This window comes from Muscardinus avellanarius, assembly GCF_963383645.1.
Source record: "Muscardinus avellanarius genome assembly, chromosome: 1".
NCBI classification, from domain to species: Eukaryota; Metazoa; Chordata; class Mammalia; order Rodentia; family Gliridae; genus Muscardinus; species Muscardinus avellanarius.
In genome coordinates this window covers 40,901,958-40,921,309 of record NC_137786.1, presented here as the reverse complement: position 1 = coordinate 40,921,309, position 19,352 = coordinate 40,901,958, and the positions used below count along the sequence as shown (strand labels likewise).

Sequence of the window (19,352 nt, the reverse complement as noted above, 5' to 3'; positions counted from 1 at the left end):
AGAGACCCTGTTTCAAAAATATAAAATAGGTCTGGGAGTATAGCCCGGAGGAAGAAGGGCTTCCAGGAACCCCAGTACCACCAAAAAAAAAAAAAAAAAAAAAAAAAAAGAGTATAAAAGAGTACTGTCAAATAACCTATAAAACCATTGGTGGTTAATTCATGTACCTGCTTCTTCCCCTCCTCTCTACACTGCCTAGGAGCATCATCTCTCGGAGCTCATATGTACAATAGCTTATATATAAAAGGCAAGCCGGGCATCTTGGCGCACGCTTGTAATCCCAGTGCTTGGAAGGCAGAGACAGGAGGATCGCACAGGTTCGAAGCCAGCCTCAGCTACTTAGTGAGGCTCTCAGAAACTTAGTAAGACCCTGTTTCCAAATAAAGTATTAAAATAGTTCTGGGAGTGTAGCCCAGAGGTAGAAAAGCCCCCGGGTTCCACCCTCAGTACCACAAAATATAAATAATAAATAAATAAATAAATAAATAAATAAATAAAAAAGTCAACATACTCAGACATAGAACCAGATAAAAAATTAATTCCAGTATCTGAAAGAACAAATTGCTTTATGTTTTTTGGTATATAATAAAATAATAAGTTAGGAAAAATTGAAGTAAGGTATGTTGGTAGATTTTCTTCTTCCTGAAGGAAGAATGAGTAACAGGCTGGAAAAAAATGATCACAAACCACTAAAAGTTAACAGCCAGGTTGATTTTGGAGGGGGAATAGAATACAGTTAGATATTTGAGATTTTTATTTTGAGCATAATAATGAGAAAACTTAAAAGCCTAAGAAATGTTATTTTTCTTAAATGTGTCAAAATGTTGAGAATAGATCATAACAAATACAAAGAAGAAAGGTTTCTATACCTCGTTTTTATCAGGGTTTTAAAAGACTAAATTAAGTATGCATTACAATCAGAATCTTGAGGGGGTTAGAGTATTTTTCCTTTGTCAACATCTATTTTTTTCTTAAATACTTCCTGGTTGTAACACGGATTGAGTTCATCTAGATTAATCTCTAAAATTCTTACATTTCTATTACTACGTGTTAATAATGGTAAATCTCATATGCCTGGAGGTTTCAAAGTGATTTCAAAGAGACACATACAGAAAACACGTATAAATCCTACTGTCTTCATTTTGTAAAAGAAAAAAAAGAGAGAAAATTATTTGAAGAGGTATGGTAGCAAGGTGAGTTCCAAGGCCCCCTCTCCTCAGTCTAGCCCTGCTTCCAGAACGCAGGCCCAGCTAATGTTCTGCCCCTCACCAGGCTCACACTGAAATCGTGCATCTTCAGCAGTGCCCAAGCAAAGAGTGAATCACGTTTACAACACTGCCCTTGCTAAGAAGCAAATATACAAAACAGATTTCAACATTATCAGCCAACAGGATTAAAACAGTGAGTTTTATCACTTGATCCTCACCGAACTAGAAAATTAAATGAACCAAAATCACGTAATCTAGTTAACCGCATCTTTTAAGACTGAAGACACACTGCTGTCAGATGCGCTGATTACCCCTGGTAGTGTGTATGGCAGCATTTTCTTCCCCTTGTGATGTACAAGTTTTAATTAAAGTGAGATTCACTAAGGACTCTAGGATTGTAAAATCACCAGGTCTCATAGGCTTCTGGAATTGTAGCATTGCAGGGCTTATAAAACAGGCTTTTTCCCTCCCTAAGGTACACAGTAGGAAAAAAAAATGCTGTTTTCAATAAGAAGAAAACTGAAATTTTATACCATTGCAGTAGGGGATGAGCGAGGGGGTCCTGCTTATCCATCTGCTTCTTGATTTCCAGATATGGTGCCTGAAAAAAAAGTCATTACACTCCTTGATTTTTCTTTAAAGTTCAATCTTCCTTTTTTACAAAAGGAAAAACAGACTGAATGATATGCCTACTCTAGTTAAAATGGAAAATCAGTGGCTTTGACATGGAATAGCAGCTATTACCCAAGAGGATGCGAACTGTGAACTTCATGGCACAAAGGACCAGCCCAACACTGTCTTAAGAGACTCGTGCAAATGTCAGTCCCACTTCTCCCTGCACTTGGCTTAAATGTGAACCCATCCAGACTCCCTTAAGTCCTGATCAAGAAAATGCATCTCTGCCAAACCACAAGACTCGCATGGTACCAATTCTCCTTGACAAAACATTTCAGTAATTCTCTACGTGGAACCTTCTGTAATTTTCCACTTCCACACAGCTCCCCCAGTCCCTTCTTTCTGTTCCCACTTTTCCACACCAGCAAAGCTCCCTTTGGTTTCTGCCTTCTCCCTTTAGAAACATCTTTGTCTCTCTCAGGTGAAGATGAAATTGGTTTATGTCGGTGCCTTTCCCTGACAGAAGAGCTCTAAAGAGAAGCTGTCTTGCCACCTATATAAACAGTGTCCTGTAATGCTTTTCTTTGACAATGACCACTTTTGATATGACTACCATTAAAGCAAACCTTGTGATCATATAGCAAACCTATGCTCATAACCTAGGGGGTAGGCTTAGGTGGAGATCCTTCTACGAAAACACTGGACACAATTTATATAAGAACCACACTTCTCCACGAAAAGAAGTGAAATGGAATTTACCCAAACAATTAACCATTGTGTAGAACAGAGAGCAGCCTCTCTGTGACAATTGAGACCTATCTATAGGGCAATACATTTCAGAAAATAGGACAGTATAATGTTATATTTATATATTGTAAAGGTTTAAAGAATTTGATGCAATACAACCTGACAGCATCCCTCTGAAGCCATCTGAAAGGTGGTGTTCACGACTCTTTCTACCTTGGCAACAAACACCCTGAGGCCCTAAACAATTAAACAACTTGCCCAAGGTCACAGGCCACATCGCTGTCCAGCCAGTTATACAACTCTGAGCTCTAACTTCCTGGGCTGACTCGCAATTGCCTACATTGCCTCCTATTAAAATAGCTCACACATGACCCAGAAGAAAGAAAGCAATTTTTGGCAGAGAGCTGGTTCCAGAGTCAGAGTTTGTAGCTATTTATAAATCCAAGAATGAACTGGGTCTAGGGTATAGTATAAATACCTTATACCAAAGTTCTTTTTTATGACTAAAAATGTTTAACTTTGTGTAACATACTGCATCAAGTTCTTTTTGCCCCCTCCCCAGCAGAAATACGTTTTATTGCTTTCTTTCCTTATACAAATAATAAATGTACTTTTGAAAAAGAATTCAAGCAGGGGATAGTAGTGCATGCCTGTCATCCTGTAATCCCAGTACTTCGGAGGCTGAGACTGGAGGATCACAGGTTTGAATCCAACCTCACAACTTAATGAGATCCTTAGCAACTCAGCAAGACCCTGTCTACAAATATAAAATAATAATAATAATAATAATAATAATAATAATAATAATAATAGGGCTGGGAGTCAGGCATGGAGTTAGAATGTCCCTGGGTTGAATCCTCAGCCATAAACAGAAAAAAGTGAGTGAGCGAGAGAGAAAAAGAGAATTTAAATAATAAAGTTATGGATATAGAAAAAAAGAAGCTGGATGTAGTGATATGCACCTGTAATCTGGTACTTGGGAATCTGAGACAGGAGGATAGCAGGTTTGAATCCAGCCTCAGCAACTTGGGGAGACCTGTTTTAAAATAAAAAACAAAATAGGGCTGAAGGTGTAGCTAAGAGTTAGAACACCCCTGGGTTCAAGGAAGGGAGGATAGAAGGAATCTTTGGCATCTAGGGTGAAGTACAAAATGTTTAGATATGATACCAAAAAGCTCAATCTATAAAAGGAAAAAATTGATAAACTGACCTTCCTCAAATTTTTTTTTAAAAAACATGGTGGTACACACTTGTAATCCCAGTACTTGAGAGGCTGAGACAGGAAAATCAAGACCAGCCTCAGCAACTTAGTGAGACTGTTTCAAAGTAAAAAAGAATAAAATAGGGCTGGGGATATATATAGCTTGGAGGTAGAATGCCCCTGGGTTCAATCTCCAGTACCACAAAAGAAGAAAGAAAGAAAGAAAGAAAGAAAGAAAGAAAGAAAGAAAGAAAGAAAGAAAGAAAGAAAGAAAGAAAGAGAGAAAGAAAGAAAGAGAGAGAAATAGAGAAAGGAAGGAAGGAAGGAAGGGAGGGAGCGAGGGAGGGAGGAAGAAAATATGAATAATGGAAAGGGATGGTGGTTTTTAAGCAAGTATTATTTGTAAATTAAAGGATCTTTTATTTACCATGGTCTGACACATTCACTCTGGATGAATATGACTATTTGATTACATGAATAAATAATGATAAAAAGAGTCAAGTCTCAGCCGGGTGTGGTGGTGCATGCTTGTAATCCCCGCACTTGGGAGGTTGAGACAGGAGGATCGCACAGGCTCGAAGCCAGCCTCATCTGGCTTAAGACCCTGTTTCCAAATAAAATATACAATAGGTCTGGGAGTGTAGCCTGGAGGTAGAAAGTCCCTAGTTTCCATCCCCAGTAACACACACACACACACACACACACACACACACACACACACACACAGAGTCAAGTCTCAAAGTTGTAAATGCAAAAGTGGACTTTTTGGTCAATTTGTTCAAATATAGATACAGACGATGCTTTATGGGATGAGCGTAGTGCAGAAGGTTAGTGAGACCTGGGACAGGAGATCCTCTAGCTCTTCTCCAGAGAAAATGAACAGGGCTCAGCAAACCCTGGAGGGAGTCAGTCCCTAGTGCAGGGGCAGCTGTCGATAGTGCAGATGCAAGCGTTACACACAGCTTGAGTTTATGTTATCATTTTTTATGACTAATTTCTACTTACAGTGATGCATTTTAATTTTTTTGTGTGTGTGGTACTGGGGGCTGAAACCCAGTGGTTTTCTACCTAGTGACTTTCCACCTCCAGGCTATACTCCCAGACCTATTTCATAATTTATTTGGAAACAGGGTCGCACTAAGTTTCTGAGTGTCTCACTAAGTAGCTGAGGCTGGTTTAGAACCTATGCGGTCCTCCTGTCTCAGCCTCCCAAGCACTGGGATTACAAGCGTGCGCCACCACGCCCTGCTTACAGTGATGCACTTAAACCTCTATTCAAATCTTGTTAGTGAAAAGGGCTCAATAATTTCATAGCATGTGACTTTTCAAAGTGCTACCCGGGGGGGTGTGGTAGATTTTCATAACCAGCAATGACTCTTGCTTGTCAAACTTTTCCTAGTGGCCATAAACATAAACTCATACTCTCAGTCAGGTGTGGTGGCACACACCTGTAATCTCAGTACTTGGAAGACTGAGACAGGAGCACAGATTAGAGGAAAGCCTCAGCAACTGAGCAAGGCCCTGTTTCTAAAAATAAAATAAAATTAGGGCTGGGGGTGTATGTCTCTGGATGCAATACTCAGTAATCAAAGCAACAAACAAACACACAAAGAAAAAATTCCTCATACTGTCATGGAATTTTAGATTCTGTATCATATCTAAAATACGTATGCAAAATTTGCATCTTAAAATATTTCTTTTAATTTTAACATTATGATTAAGGTTGAAAATTTAAGTCGACAGTACTAAATTTAACCACTTTTAAAGTAGCCCAAGGTGCCTACATGTGCCCAAGTCTCTTGCCTGAGTTTGAAGCAGAACATCAGGACTATAATGATGCGCTCGCCCTCCCAGACTCACTATCATTATGCCAATACACAGATGCAATCTAATCAAAAGATCCTAATACGGGAGAATTCTTTCACAATTTTACTTCTACTGCACATAATAGAAGAATCTAACATTTCACTACATGGTCGATATACTTAGACATCTTTTCAATCCGGCCTTACGCAAACAAACTGAACTGTACGAGAGCACGGATGGCGTACATACCTGTGTCATTTCTCTGATAGAAGTTATACTATCCAGGGCTTTCATGACGCGATCATAGTTCTTCTTCTGCATAATGAGGAAAGTAAAAACCAAAGTAAAATAGCAGTCACTTGCATGCCTTTGTGAGTCGACATATCACTACAGAAACAGATTATTTCTATCCATAAATTTTTCATCAGAGCCGGTGTGAAAGCAATGACTGTTTTATGTACATAAAAGAGAAGACTATAATAAGGTGGTTGGAGGATGTAGGGCTTATAACTAGAGTCAGAGGGGAGAAGAAAGAAACAGTGCCATTCTTTATATACAAACACACAAAATCATGTTCAGCTCATGGTGGGGGGTTCTCAAAATACACTAAAAATATTGGGCTCCTGAATCTGGCTTTTACTACTAAAAAAATATAAACAAAAGAGTAAGCATAAGCCGGGCATGGTGGCGCATGCATGTAATCCCTGCGCTTGGGAGGCAGAGACAGGAGGATCGCACAGGTTCGAAGCCAGCCGTGCTGGCTTAAGAGACCCTGTTTCCAAATAAAAAAGGTATAAAAAAATAGGTCTGGGCATGTTGCCCGGAGGTAGAAGGGCTTCCAGGAACCCCAGTACCACCAAAAAAAAAAAAAAAAAAAAAAAAAGAGTAAGCATAGAACTTCTCTTAAATATAAAAATTATCTTCAAATCTCTCAACTGCTTTTATTTGTTTGTTTGTTTAATTATTTATTTATTGGTACTGAGGACTGAACCCAGGGGCATTCTACCTCTGTGCTACACCCCCAGCTTTTTTTTTTAAATTACTCTTTATTTTGAAGCAGGATCTCATTAAGTTGCTGAGGGCCTAAGTAGCTGTGATTCTCCTGTCTCAGCCTCCCAAGTACTGAGGTTACAAGCGTGTACCACCACACTGGCTATTTTTTAATTTTTTAATAGAATGTTGTCACTGAGCCGGGCATAGTGGCGCACACTTGTAATCCCCATGCTTGGGAGGCGGAGACAGGAGGACCGTGCAGGTTTGAAGCCAGCCGCACTGGCTTAAGAGACCCTGTTTCCAAATAAAAAATATGAAAATAGGTCTTGGAGTGTAGCCCAAAGGTAGAAGGGCTTCCAGGAACCCCAGTACCACACACACAAAAAAAAGAATATTGTCACTGAAAGAATGTGTGGCATGGAGAAGTGACAGCATATACTCAGCTGATTAATTTTTTACTAAGCATAGTGTAAATATGGGCAATGCTGCCACACAGGAACAAAGGAAAGATCTTCCAAGGAAATACTATATAGTCATTTCTAGAAAGTGATTTGTAGATGAATAATAATGTAAACTAAAGAAGCTTTAGCTGTCATGCAATTTGAAAAATTTGCTTCGGAAGGATTCTGTCTAATCCCCACAAATATTTATAAAACATTTTTCTCAAGAAGCACCAGTCACTAACAATTCCAAGTCAACTTCCACTAACCTCCACACAGCCAGGGAAGGAGAAAAGAAAGGGGATGATGGGACTAAAGTAAAATAACAAACAAAAAGAAAAATTTGTCCCTTTCCTCATGCTCCTTAAAATTTAAAATGAGGCTACATAAGTTAGAATCCCCGAAAGTATACAATTAACTTAAAAAAAAATCATGGATGTGGCTGATGATGTAGACATTCATTTAGAAAGCTGGAAATCTGGTGAGAGGAAAATCCCCATCCTTGTTATCAGAAGCTAGTGTAACTACTTACCCTGGGGTTGAAGGCCAACATCTGAGGATCATTCGGGTCTACCACAGAAGGATATGGCTCAAAAATAACAACTTTTCTCGGAGATTCCAATGCAGACCTACACATGGACACCAGCAGATCCACCACCTTGAACACACACAGGACCACAGGACATAGTTAGTGTCCTTCGGGGTCACCACGCCCTTTGCACCTGTTTCTCCCTCATGGTAGTTTAAGTTAATCAGGCAGCCCCAGGGCCACTGCCAAACTCTCCAATCCATAATTCATGACTTTAGATCAAATTAGTCCAAACTGAAAACTCTTTATTTTGGGGGGAGTGGGCGTACTAGAGATTGAACCCAGGAGCATTCTGCCGCTACAGTATTTTAATTTTTATTAAACAGTCTTTCTTGCTAACTTGCTAAGGGCCTCGCTAAGTTTCAGTGGCTGACCTTAAACCTGCAATCCTCCTGTCTCGATTTCCCAAGTCCTGGGGTTACAGGCATGTGCCACCACACCTGGCTCAAACTCCACTATTATATAAAGGATGTGCTGGTTCAGGTTATTCATATTTTAATTTTAAATAAAAATGTGCTGTCTTTGTCAAGAATACATATTGTATACTAGCATTGTTCTAGGTCCCATAGTAAGAACAAACAGGAAAGACTAGTCCATCCTCGGTAGACATCATCTGGTGAAGACCTGTGACGAAATGTTAAAAGACCGCACTCTGATAGACTTTCTGGTAGTGTTAAATGAGATACAAATATCATAGGCATTAGAGAGCAGGGCAGAGGAGAGTGGTGTCTTAAAATGGCTAGGGAAGGTGGTGGTTCTGAGCAGAAGCCTGAATGTGGTCAGGAAGGGAGAGACACCCTTGTCCAGAGAGATGTTCCAAGGAAAGGAGCCACACATGCTGGAAGTCTGGCATACTTCTAGCACAGCAAACTGCCCGACACCATCTTACCTCTTCCCTCTCTCCTCTGTCACAGGCCTTAATGACTCTATTTTTTTTTTTTTTTTTTGGGTACCGGGGTTTGAACCTAGGGGCTTTTCTACCTCTGGGCTATACTCCCAGACCTATTTTATATTTTATTTGGAAACAGGGGCTCACTAAGTTGCTGAGAGCCTCACTAAGTAGCTGAGGCTGGCTTCAAACCTGTGCCATCCTCCTGTCTCAGCCTCCCAAGCACTGGGATTACAAGTGTGTGCCACCACGCCCGGCTTGGCCTTAATGACTCTTAATGTGCTTTATTCCTATGTTAACCATGGTTCTTTTGCACAATATACTAAGAGACAGTACTATCTATTAGTGAAGACAGTTCCCGTCCCCGGTTCCAAAACAACGTACTATATTTCTGGCAACTGAATCAAGAAGATAGATTCCGTGTAAATGGAAGGTATTCATCTGAACCGACACATCCAAATGTGGACATGAAAAGAGAAATCTATTTCTAGTGAGTTTTTAAGCAGTTATTTTACAAGTGCATAATCAGGGTTGAACAATTTCCGGCCCTCCTGTTTTTGTGAGTGGCACGGCACTGTGACCTAATGGGAAGAGGGCTCACTATGTTGTCTGTGTACTCACAAAATACCTGTCTCTTCACAACGTCCAGAACCTTTGCCAATTAGCAACACTAGAGCAATCAAAAAGCTCAGAGTACACACTTAGACATCTGCGAGACGCATGCAGAGAGAGAACACTAGAAATGTAGCACCCAATGTTTCTGACGTACTACTGCACACAAATTAAATGGAGCTGCTCCAGTGAGGTGGCATTTGGTGGCATAGACTAGTAGCCCCTTGGACCAAGGATGCTGCTGCCCCAGCCCAGTCTTCTGCAATACTGAGGAATGTGTCTGTGTCCCTGTGTCCCCCAGGGCACTGTCAGTGGCAGGGTCAACAAATGCAATGCAATTACTGAGGTAGAGCTGCTCTCTGTTTAGGAAAAAGTCATTCCCATGTCACCTTTAGGATTATGAACAATATTGGATACATGTTTTACAAACTGGAGTAGTTAAAAAAATCCTCTTTGAAGTAAGAATACATTCTCTGGCCTTTACTGATCTTTACAGTTAATCGGTAAATTTATCTGATCAAGCACTTAAGTTTGTAATTAGCACTAGATAACTTTAATTTAATTTCTATTTAAGAACCATTATTGTTCTGATGTAATGATAATAGAAGGTAAAAGTCAACTATTTTTCTATTTAACTATCCTAATGTTAGGGTAGTTAATTTTCCATCTAATTTAATAATTTACCATTCCTAGGGTTCAACTCTTTTATTTGAGGCAAATTTTACATTCGGCAAAATGCACAAATTTTAACTGGACTACTTGAAGACTTTTTAAATATATGCAAATGCATATATACCTCCCTCCTTTTCATCATATGCATGCCATCATGTAATGTTTTAATATTTCTTATATATCTATAAATATCAGCATACCTTAAAGGGCTTTGATTTTTAATAGTATTCTTTCCAAGGGATGAGAACATTTTTTTTTTTAAAGAAAGAAATGGGAAGAAAATCACTGTCAATGGTCAAAGTCATTTGAAAAGCCACATAAGGATTGATATTTTTTAGTTTTATGGATTACTGGAGACTTAAATAAGCAAGTCTATATATGCTAGTTATAAGAGCAATACCAAACTCTAATTTTAAATTTTATTTTAATTGGAAGATTATTTTTTCCACAACACATTAAGACCCTGTTCTGCTGTTGGTAGTACGTTTTCATTTGTAACACTTCATATAAAGAACATTGTCTTTAGTATTTTATCAGGTGGATGCCTCCTAGTTTAGTTAATGAGTAAAATAACTAGGTTAAGTGGCATATCAACTCTCGACGCTTAAGTATCTATATTAATTAGCTGTTGCACTGTCACCTCCTAAAGGCCTTTTATATAGAAGGCATCCCATACTTGTTGAAAGAATATTGTTGTGTGATAATTTTTCCCATCTATCTTTGTGACGTTTATAAATAAAAGATTAAAATTCATTATACAACTTTTTTGTGAAGCTGAATATTATCTCAGGTTTCTTTACTAAATGTACATTTTGTAATTTTGCATTCATGTCTTCTGTTAACCTGTTGTAAATCTCATGTTTTTCTTTTGTGTTGTACTTTTATATAATTATGTTTGTGGAAAAGAAGCTTTTGCATACTTTCCCCCCAAACCCGTGGTACTAGAGATTGAAACCAAGGGCCTTCTACCAGTAAGCTATATTCCCAGCCTTTTTTCTATTTTGAGACAGCATCTTGCTAAATTGCCCAGGTATACTACAACTTGCAATCCTCCTGCCTCAGTCTCCTGAGTAGCCGGGATTATAGCGTGGCCCACCACACTGGGCTCATAGTTCACTATTTTTCACTGGATATATGTTTTAAAATAGTATCTCTTTATGATTTCCAATAGGTACATAAATGCATACACTAATATACTGATCCAAGATGGGCATGCTTAATTCTTCTCTCCTCTAGTCAATAAATAATGTTTTAACAAACTACTCAAGAAATCTGGAGTCTCTTTCTGTGCAAAGCATGAGGTAAAGAGCTAAACTGATTTCCCTCCCCCATCACAGGCTCACATTTTCTACCCTACTTTCTAAATAATTCTTTAGTAAATGAAAATGTAATACATCCTTTAACATATATTTATAATAACTTATCTAGGGATAATCTGCCATTATGTTCTTTTACAGTACTACATTTTGTTAAAATTTGATAAGCACTGCATAATATGCTTAGATATATGGTTGCTCTAACCTCTTATTAATTAATAAAACATTTATTAATTTGACATTTTCTTCTAGTTTTTTCTTATAGATAAGTTAGTAATTTAGACAAGTTCTTGTGACAAAAAAGACAAGTAAACTTTAAGAAAACAGCATGAAACAATGCAATTTTGCATCTTTATAATTTGATTTTACTTTGCAGAAACAGGTCCTGCTTCCCTTCTTTCAAGTTTTTCTTTGTTCTTATATATCCCTTCTATCCTTTCTATACTAATATATAAAACTGAATGTTCTTTCTAGTTTATGCTCTTCTGATTATCTTTTTTACCTAAGTTTTAAAAATAAGTTGACTTCCATTTTACGGCAGTATAACATTACAAATACATGTTACATAAAGCATACACAAGGGCATCGGTATCTCAATTTCCCCATATAAGAAAAAATGATAAATATCCTTAAGACAAACTAAATTTGGCAACTACAAAATGACAAAACACACATGAGATGAAGAGAGAAAATTCAGTTTACATCTAAAGACTATCAGGTGCCACTTTGCCTTTCATAAGCTCTCAAATAATGCCCCCAAAAGAATAGCAGAGCAGGGATAACTAGCAGACTAGAACACATTTTACAAGGCCAAAGAAGAAACAATTAGTCAGTCAGTACCTGTGCCCCAGTCGCAATTTCATCAGCAGCTTCATTCATTACTCCCAGGGTTTGAAATGCAAAGACACATAGCTCTCGCTCACACACAGTAGGCTACAACAGAAACAGGGGTCGATTATAGCATTGTTCCCATCTCACACTTTCTGAATTAGATATAGTACTTCTTGAGTAATAAATGAAGGCACAAAGTGTTAGAACATTAAGAAATCATAATACTTTACTCAGTAAAAAGTAAATTCTTAAATTCAGGTAACAATTAATAGGAGTCATTTATTATTAAAGAATCACAAATGACAAGAAATGATCCATTTCAGCTAATTTTAGGCACTTTCATTAAGAACAGTGTAGCAATAAAAATACTGTTAAGTAGGAAAATCCATCTCTCTTGCTTAATAAACATTTGCACTTGAAATATGTTTTTAATAAGAAAATACCTAACCTGGTGATATAATAAAAAATGAGGCTATACACCAAAGCTATACAACACAAACATACAAAGGAGGAGTCCACTTTTCCCTAGGAAGTTTATTTGGAAAAAAATAAGCATGACTCTGCTTACTTGCTACGCAGCTCTTGAAAGATTGGTTTTGTTGCAAAGACTTTTGACTTCAATAACCTCCTGAAGTCAACAGCACTGAAATATACACTCTGCAATTACTTTGGAAGAGCTCTCATCTTTCACATCTAATACAGTGCCATCCCTTTGATTTATCTTATCTCCCCAGTTCCATTGCATTAGGTGGCTGATGAAGCCTAACGCGATGCAATCCACGGCGTCTCTGCACCATGGACAACGGGCATTTGTTAGCTACTTTCAGAGGATGGCTCTGTCTACTGCGTGGCCGGTGGGGAAGTATGGCACCCTTCTGAACATCTTTTCTGTTCAGAACAGGCCCCTAGGTGTGACTTTATGGGCAGGGAACCTGAATGATCAGAAGCATTTCTGGTTGACTTGCCCCTAAAGAGAATGTAAGAAGTAAAAGAAAGGGGTCTGTTGTCATTTGTCAACCTTAAAAGTGCAGTCTGATTTCATTTCAGCAACATTGGAACTGTGGGAGGAAATAAGTGGAGAAAGTTACCCATTTGGATTCAAGCTGCACACACTGCCATATACATTTGGATAAACACAGAGCAGATTATTCAATTCAACTCCTTTTCTTTGTCCTTCAATGTTTAGCTTATTATTATTTTTTATTCCTTTGTGTGTCTATCTGTATACATGTTATGTTACAACCTCAATTTCTCTCATGGACATTACACAGTTTCCTCCGAGCACTTTCTCAAGCTAAGAATATGATATGATTAGAAGTAAGAGTAATGGCTCCTTACTGAATATTTACCATAGTGTCAAATGCTATACTGGTTCTGAATATAAAGTAAATGTGTAGAACAATAATATAAGGAGAAGAAATAATTAGAAAACATATAGGGCTCTAGAAACTTATTCATGTGTCAATGACCCAAGTTCACTATGAAAATAAATAGCGACAGAAGATTCTTTGTTTTGAATATCCCATCAATTTTTTATGGTTAAAATCCATCCATCTCAAAGCTCAATAGCAGTATAAGGCTTATTTAGTAAAAAATGTAATGATTAATTTCATTAGTGCTCATTTTCATTAAACACCCCACTATATCTATTTTATTATCTACATGTATGTGTATAAATATACTTAAGTGCACATGCATGGGCATGCGCGCACGCACACACACACACACACACACACACACATTCAGGATATATAACAATAGAAACTACCTTTTCATTAACAATTTGTTATTTTAAGCGGGGGGGAAAAATACCTCTTTGAGCCAGGCATGGTGGGTGCATGCCTGTAATCCCAGCGCTTAGGAGGCCGAGACAGGAGGATCGCACAGGTTTGAGGCCAGCCTCAGGTACTTAGTGAGGTTCTCAGCAACTTAGTGAGACCCTGTTTCCAAATATAAAAGTATAAAAATAGGTCTGGGAGTATAGCCCGGAGGTAGAAAAGCCCTGGGTTCCACCCCAGTACCATAAAAAAAAAACCTCTTTCAACTATGATAAACACAATTTTTGTTGTTGTTTTAGTGGTACTAGTGATTAAATCCAGGGGTTTTCTACCTCTGTGCTATACCATCATTTCTCTTTTTTATTCTTTATTTGAAAAAGGGTCTCACTAATTTGCAGAGAGCCTCACTAGTAGAGGCTGGCCACGAACCTACGATCTGCCTGTCTCAGACTCCTAAGTACTGAGATTACAAGCATGCGCCACCACACCTGGCTTGATAGACACAGTTAATTTTACATATCACGACACATTATCATCACCAATCCTAGGGATTCATGGGCTATCCTGATGTGGTCTCAAAATGTTTTTAGGAACTTCAGAAACCTCACTCTATTTTTCAGTACTTACTTTCTGTAATGCATTCTTTATATCCATTTCATCCCGCTCTAAGACTTATTTTCTAGCATCTAAAGGTCAAAATCATAAGAACTTGTCAACTAACCTGTTATTTTAAATTATAAACCTATATACTTATAATGAAACTAGGATGTGATTATGCCATGGACACCTCTTTTCTTTCCGAATATTTTTAGTTGAAAATGTGTGAGGCTGATTTCTTGCAATATCCTGGTACTACAACAGTTGGAAGGAGAAAAACAGGCAACAACCAAGTATGCTGGAAAACCTTTTTGGAAGCAAAAATCAGAGCATTTTGCTATCACACTAAAAAAAATAGGGATAAAATTATACATTGCATTCTTATTATAATAATTTTACCTTCCCTTTTCTAACATAGAAACTACATAGGTAATAATTTCATTAATTTATATATCATGCTAACACCATACTAAGAAAATGCTAGTGAAATTTTAAAATAACAATACTAAACTAGGCATGGTGGCAAATGCCTATAATCCCAGTACTTGGGAGGCTGAGACAGGAGGATTGCAAATTTGCAGACAGCCTCATAAAATTAGAAAGCCCTTTACAACTTAGTGAGACCCTTTTTTCAAAAGAAAAATAAAATAAGGCTGAGGGTATGGCTCAGAGGTAGAATGCGCCCGGGTTCAATCACCAGTACCACGAAATAAAATTAAATAACAATCCTATGATATATGCTTGGTCCTATTAGAAAGTTCAAGTGCTAGTCAAGATGTAAAATGTAAATCAGTTCAATTTTCAAAAAAGTAGCTGTATATTTATGTTTATTTTTGTACAGGAGTAATCCCCTTTATTCATATTTTATTTGAAAGTTCAAAATGCCTACACAAGATGGCGCACTAAAAAAATTCTCAAAGAAAATTCTCAAATTTCATGAGGTGAAGAAGATGAGGTGTCCCCTTTCACAGCAAAGACAGCCTATTCAAGGATGAGCAGCTGAACCTCTCTTCTCTAATGAAACATAAGCAGGTGTGTGGGGGACTAAATTACCCCCTCTGGAAATGATTTCCATCTAACCGCTCCCCCAACCTTGACAAACTCTTTTATGACTGTGTGATTTACACTGAAAACACCAGCATCAATTCCAAATAGTAGAGTCAATTCACACCCATTACCACAAAAGTGTGGTGATGGGTTTTATTTTACATTCATACAAAGTATGAATGCCTAAATATAACCAAGGGTATCATTAGGTATTAATTCATTTTTTAGTTTACAATAAATCAATTAGTTTCCATTTTAAAATACTATTTTACTGTTATTAACATATTATTACACTGCCTTGAGGCAATTAATCCCTATAATTGAGACTGTAAAAGCCAGAGTGAGTCACTCCATTACCAATACATGCATAATATATTTCCTATACAATATTCATTATACACCATTTAAAAGCAAGGGTAACTTTTATATGCATCCCTACAATATGATTTATTTTATACCTTTTCAGCTAAGATGAATACGTTTTTAATTCTATCTGAAGCAAAGAAATTTACATGAAATAAAAACATGCTTCAAGGAATGTTTTTAAGCCCTACAGAATATTTTAGAACCTAACTTTATTTTAGAAAATTTGTGTTTTCTATGAATTTAAATTACCCTTTACTGAAAATAGAAATGCTACTACTCTAGAGAATTTAGCCATGTATTTATGTAGTGAGATAAGCGTGGTGTCGGCATGGTTTTCAAAAATTCTTGCTATGGTCTTTTTGTTCAAACAAAACATTTCATGTAAGCCCAATATGGAAAATATGTAAAAGTGGAGCTTTTTCCAGTGGAAACACATGTATGCAGCTGTTTTCCTAACTATAAAGTGGAAATAAAAATAACATCTATGCTGGAAATCCCACACATGCCTGTAATCCCAGTACTTGGGAGGCTGAGACAGAAGGATTCCAAGTTCAAGGCCAGCCTCAGTAATTCAGAAAGACCCTGTTTCCAAACCAACAAAAGAGCTGGGGATATAGCTTTGAGGTAGAATAGTTCTGGGTTAAACCACCAGTACCAAAATTAACACCCAGCTCTCCAAGTTGATAAAAGAATTAAGTGAGATAAGGTTTGTAAAATGTCCTTAAGGCATTAGGGAATTGTCTAATTAAAAACATATATAAGATAAACTATAAAATCAGTCTCCATAATTGCTTAACTCAATGTGTATACAAATGCAAGCATTCAAGAAAAAAGACTAAAGAAAGTATATTATGCATTTTGTTTTTGTGCCCATAGTTTATCAAAACCTAAATTTATTGCTAAAGTCTTGCTGTTACAAAAATAAAAATCAGTAATTACAAATTCCAATTTAAAAACTAGTGTATAAAAATATAAGAATGTTATTAATATCTAAGAGCCACAAAACCTACAATAGTTTAATTTTCTGTATCTCCTGTTCTGTAGTCAATGCTCTGGATTTCCTGCTGACTGTCCATTAAGACAGAAATGTCAGATGGACCAAGGCAGATGCACAGTAAGGCAGAACAGGCCTGAGCAAGCCAGGACATACAGCAGTCTCTGTCTCATACAACAAAGATGTCAACTGAGCATTAAAGTCAAACTGTACATAGCCAGGCATGGTGGCAATGTTTCGGTAATCCCAGTACTGGGGAGACTAAAACAGGAGGATTTCAGATTCACACAGCCAGCCTCAGTAACTTAGTGAGACCCTGTTTCAAATAAATACAGCAGGGCTGGAAGTGTAGCTCGGAGGTAGAATGCCCCTGGGTTCTATCCTAAGTACCCTCAATACCACAAATAAAACATGAAAAAATAAAATCAAGCAGTAGAAATTAATTTCTACTCAGTTGCGTGTTTTTTCAAAAACCACTTCTTTGAACCAGTTGTTTCTTGGCATAATTATGATTTTAGCTTAGCTTGTTTAGAACCTGAAATCTGAATTTCAATGGCTTAGACAGAGGAGTATAAGTTAATTGAATGAGCTTTGTCATTCATTCTTCAAATATTAATGGCAGACCTAAATAAAAAATTTAGCTATTTTACTCTTAGAAAGTAAAGTGATAATACCTAGGTTTACCCTCGTGTTCAGTTTCTCACGTATTTTCATGTGAATTCCTCAAAATATGACCAAATGATATTACTACTTCCACTCCAGAAATAAAAACCTTAGTTACAAACATTGGTGTAAGGTTGACAGCAAGGTAGATAAACAAAAATAAAGGTTCTCAGTTAACTTTGCTTCAGTAGGATTGATACTGATGAGGTAGAAAGAGACGGGCAGACGGACCAAAGGGCCAAGGTAGAAAAACTTCATTTCCTAAGAAACAACAGATAACTAACTTCCAAAAGTCCTGAAAAGCTATGAGATCAAAAGCCTATTGAAAGTGACCAGAGCTTCACGAAAGTTCAGTTGTTCCTGCTGGTAAGAAATCCCAGGAGAGTCCAGGAAACAGTGTCTGGAACACCAATTGAGAGAAAGAAATTCAAAGGACAATATGCAAATATACTACGCAAATCCCAGGAAACTCTCTGAGGCCCCAACTGGAAAAGGAAATTCAGAAATATATAAAGCCCTAGACCAACCACTCTAGCCAGGCAACCCTCCTCTTTTGGGAGCTTCCCTTTCTCATGTAGGTTGATGGGTAGTGTCTCAAACTCCCAGGGGTGACCTTCACCTCTCTTCCAGCAGATCACATGACTCCGGGAAAAAGCAGTTTGCAATTGATGGTGCATGGCTTGGGCTACGCTCAAGTAGTGTCCAAATGGCAGCTGCAGGGCACCAGGGTCTCCATTGCCTACAAAGGTGTTTTGCCTCTTACCCTTCCCTGTCCTCTTCACAGAAAACTCTTTACTCCTCTATTTGTTGTCTGTGCCATTCTTCCTACTATATTTATTTGGAAACAACTGGACTAGCATCTCAAGCCTGATCAAAGTATTCAGAAAAAGTAATTCAAGACATTTTCAGATGGCAGAAAAAGACAATGAGATCATCATTTTCACATCATATGATGTGGGAAATGGGGAAATCCATTAACCAGGGACGCACAGAGTGATTGCAGAGCATCGGCAGAAGTCCAGTTTTGTAGGAACATTAATCCACATAGTTTTCTCTACAGCAGAGTTCAGGAGCTTATGTGCAGGGGTCAGAGCAGAAGATAAACAATTGCAAAGGGCAAGGGAACTGGGAGTTGAGAGGCTTCCTGGCATTAAATTCTTGTTTTCTTGTTTTTCAGAAAACTTGAAGACACGGATCAACATTCTAGAAACACCTCTAAAACAATTTGCTGCATTAACACTCTAGTAGATTTCAAAATGGAGAGAACCACTCGTTTAGTTTTGCTTTGGATTCCTGATAATAATCCAACTGTTTTGTCAACTTGAAAATCCAGGACTACAGTTGACTGGAAGTTAATGTGAGTGTTCTGTAGATCCAAGGTTTTGTCAGGACTCACCTGGCGGTGACATTTATAAACTTTGTAAACAAACAAAAGATAATTGGAGCACCAGGGTGTTTCTTCATAATTACTTTAATTGCCTGTGATGCAGAAAGTATAATGTGCTAACCTAGAGTAACGTAGAATAACAGAACAGTGCAAGGAAGCACAAATAATTTAAGACCTTGGGAAGTAGGAGGAAGGGGCATTTGTGTTATTTAAGAAAGTCTGACTTGGAGAAAAGAGGGGAAAATGTGAGACTATATTAGATAAGAATCCTATAGAGAACAGAGTTTTATCTAACCTATTTAATCATCCACTGGGTTATAATTTATCAGCTTGCAACATGTCATATGGGCTGATATCAGTTGACTAGTGATTATCCCATAAGAAATGATAGATTAAAGCTTTTATACATTACTTTCAAATTAACAGCAAAAATATTGTAATGTAAATACAGAAAAAGATTAAGAAAAAAACGAGTGTGCCCAACTCAAATAAAATATCTTATTAAAAAGAATCAAGCGACAGTTTGTTCTGATTAACTCTTCCTCTGAACATGAGAAGTTTCTATGATTTTCATTTTCTTGATTTCTGGGTACTTATCTTC

The 19,352-nt window shown here is 37.6% G+C and overlaps 1 protein-coding gene across 4 annotated transcripts in view; it reads right to left on the bottom strand.

The window, feature by feature from the left end:
- PARP8 (poly(ADP-ribose) polymerase family member 8) overlaps positions 1-19,352 on the bottom strand; it is a gene marked incomplete at both ends in the record, with an annotated part of 200,498 nt that overhangs the window by 21,198 nt on the left and 159,948 nt on the right. For 3 of the 4 annotated variants that reach the window (XM_080700491.1, XM_080700492.1, XM_080700489.1), the window contains 4 exons: positions 1,742-1,809; positions 5,827-5,892; positions 7,543-7,668; positions 11,929-12,021. In XM_080700491.1, the coding sequence (XP_080556617.1) occupies positions 1,742-1,809; positions 5,827-5,892; positions 7,543-7,668; positions 11,929-12,021 (353 nt within the window). The remainder of the gene's footprint in view (positions 1-1,741; positions 1,810-5,826; positions 5,893-7,542; positions 7,669-11,928; positions 12,022-19,352) is intronic. The other variant, XM_080700490.1, reaches the window with a different exon arrangement.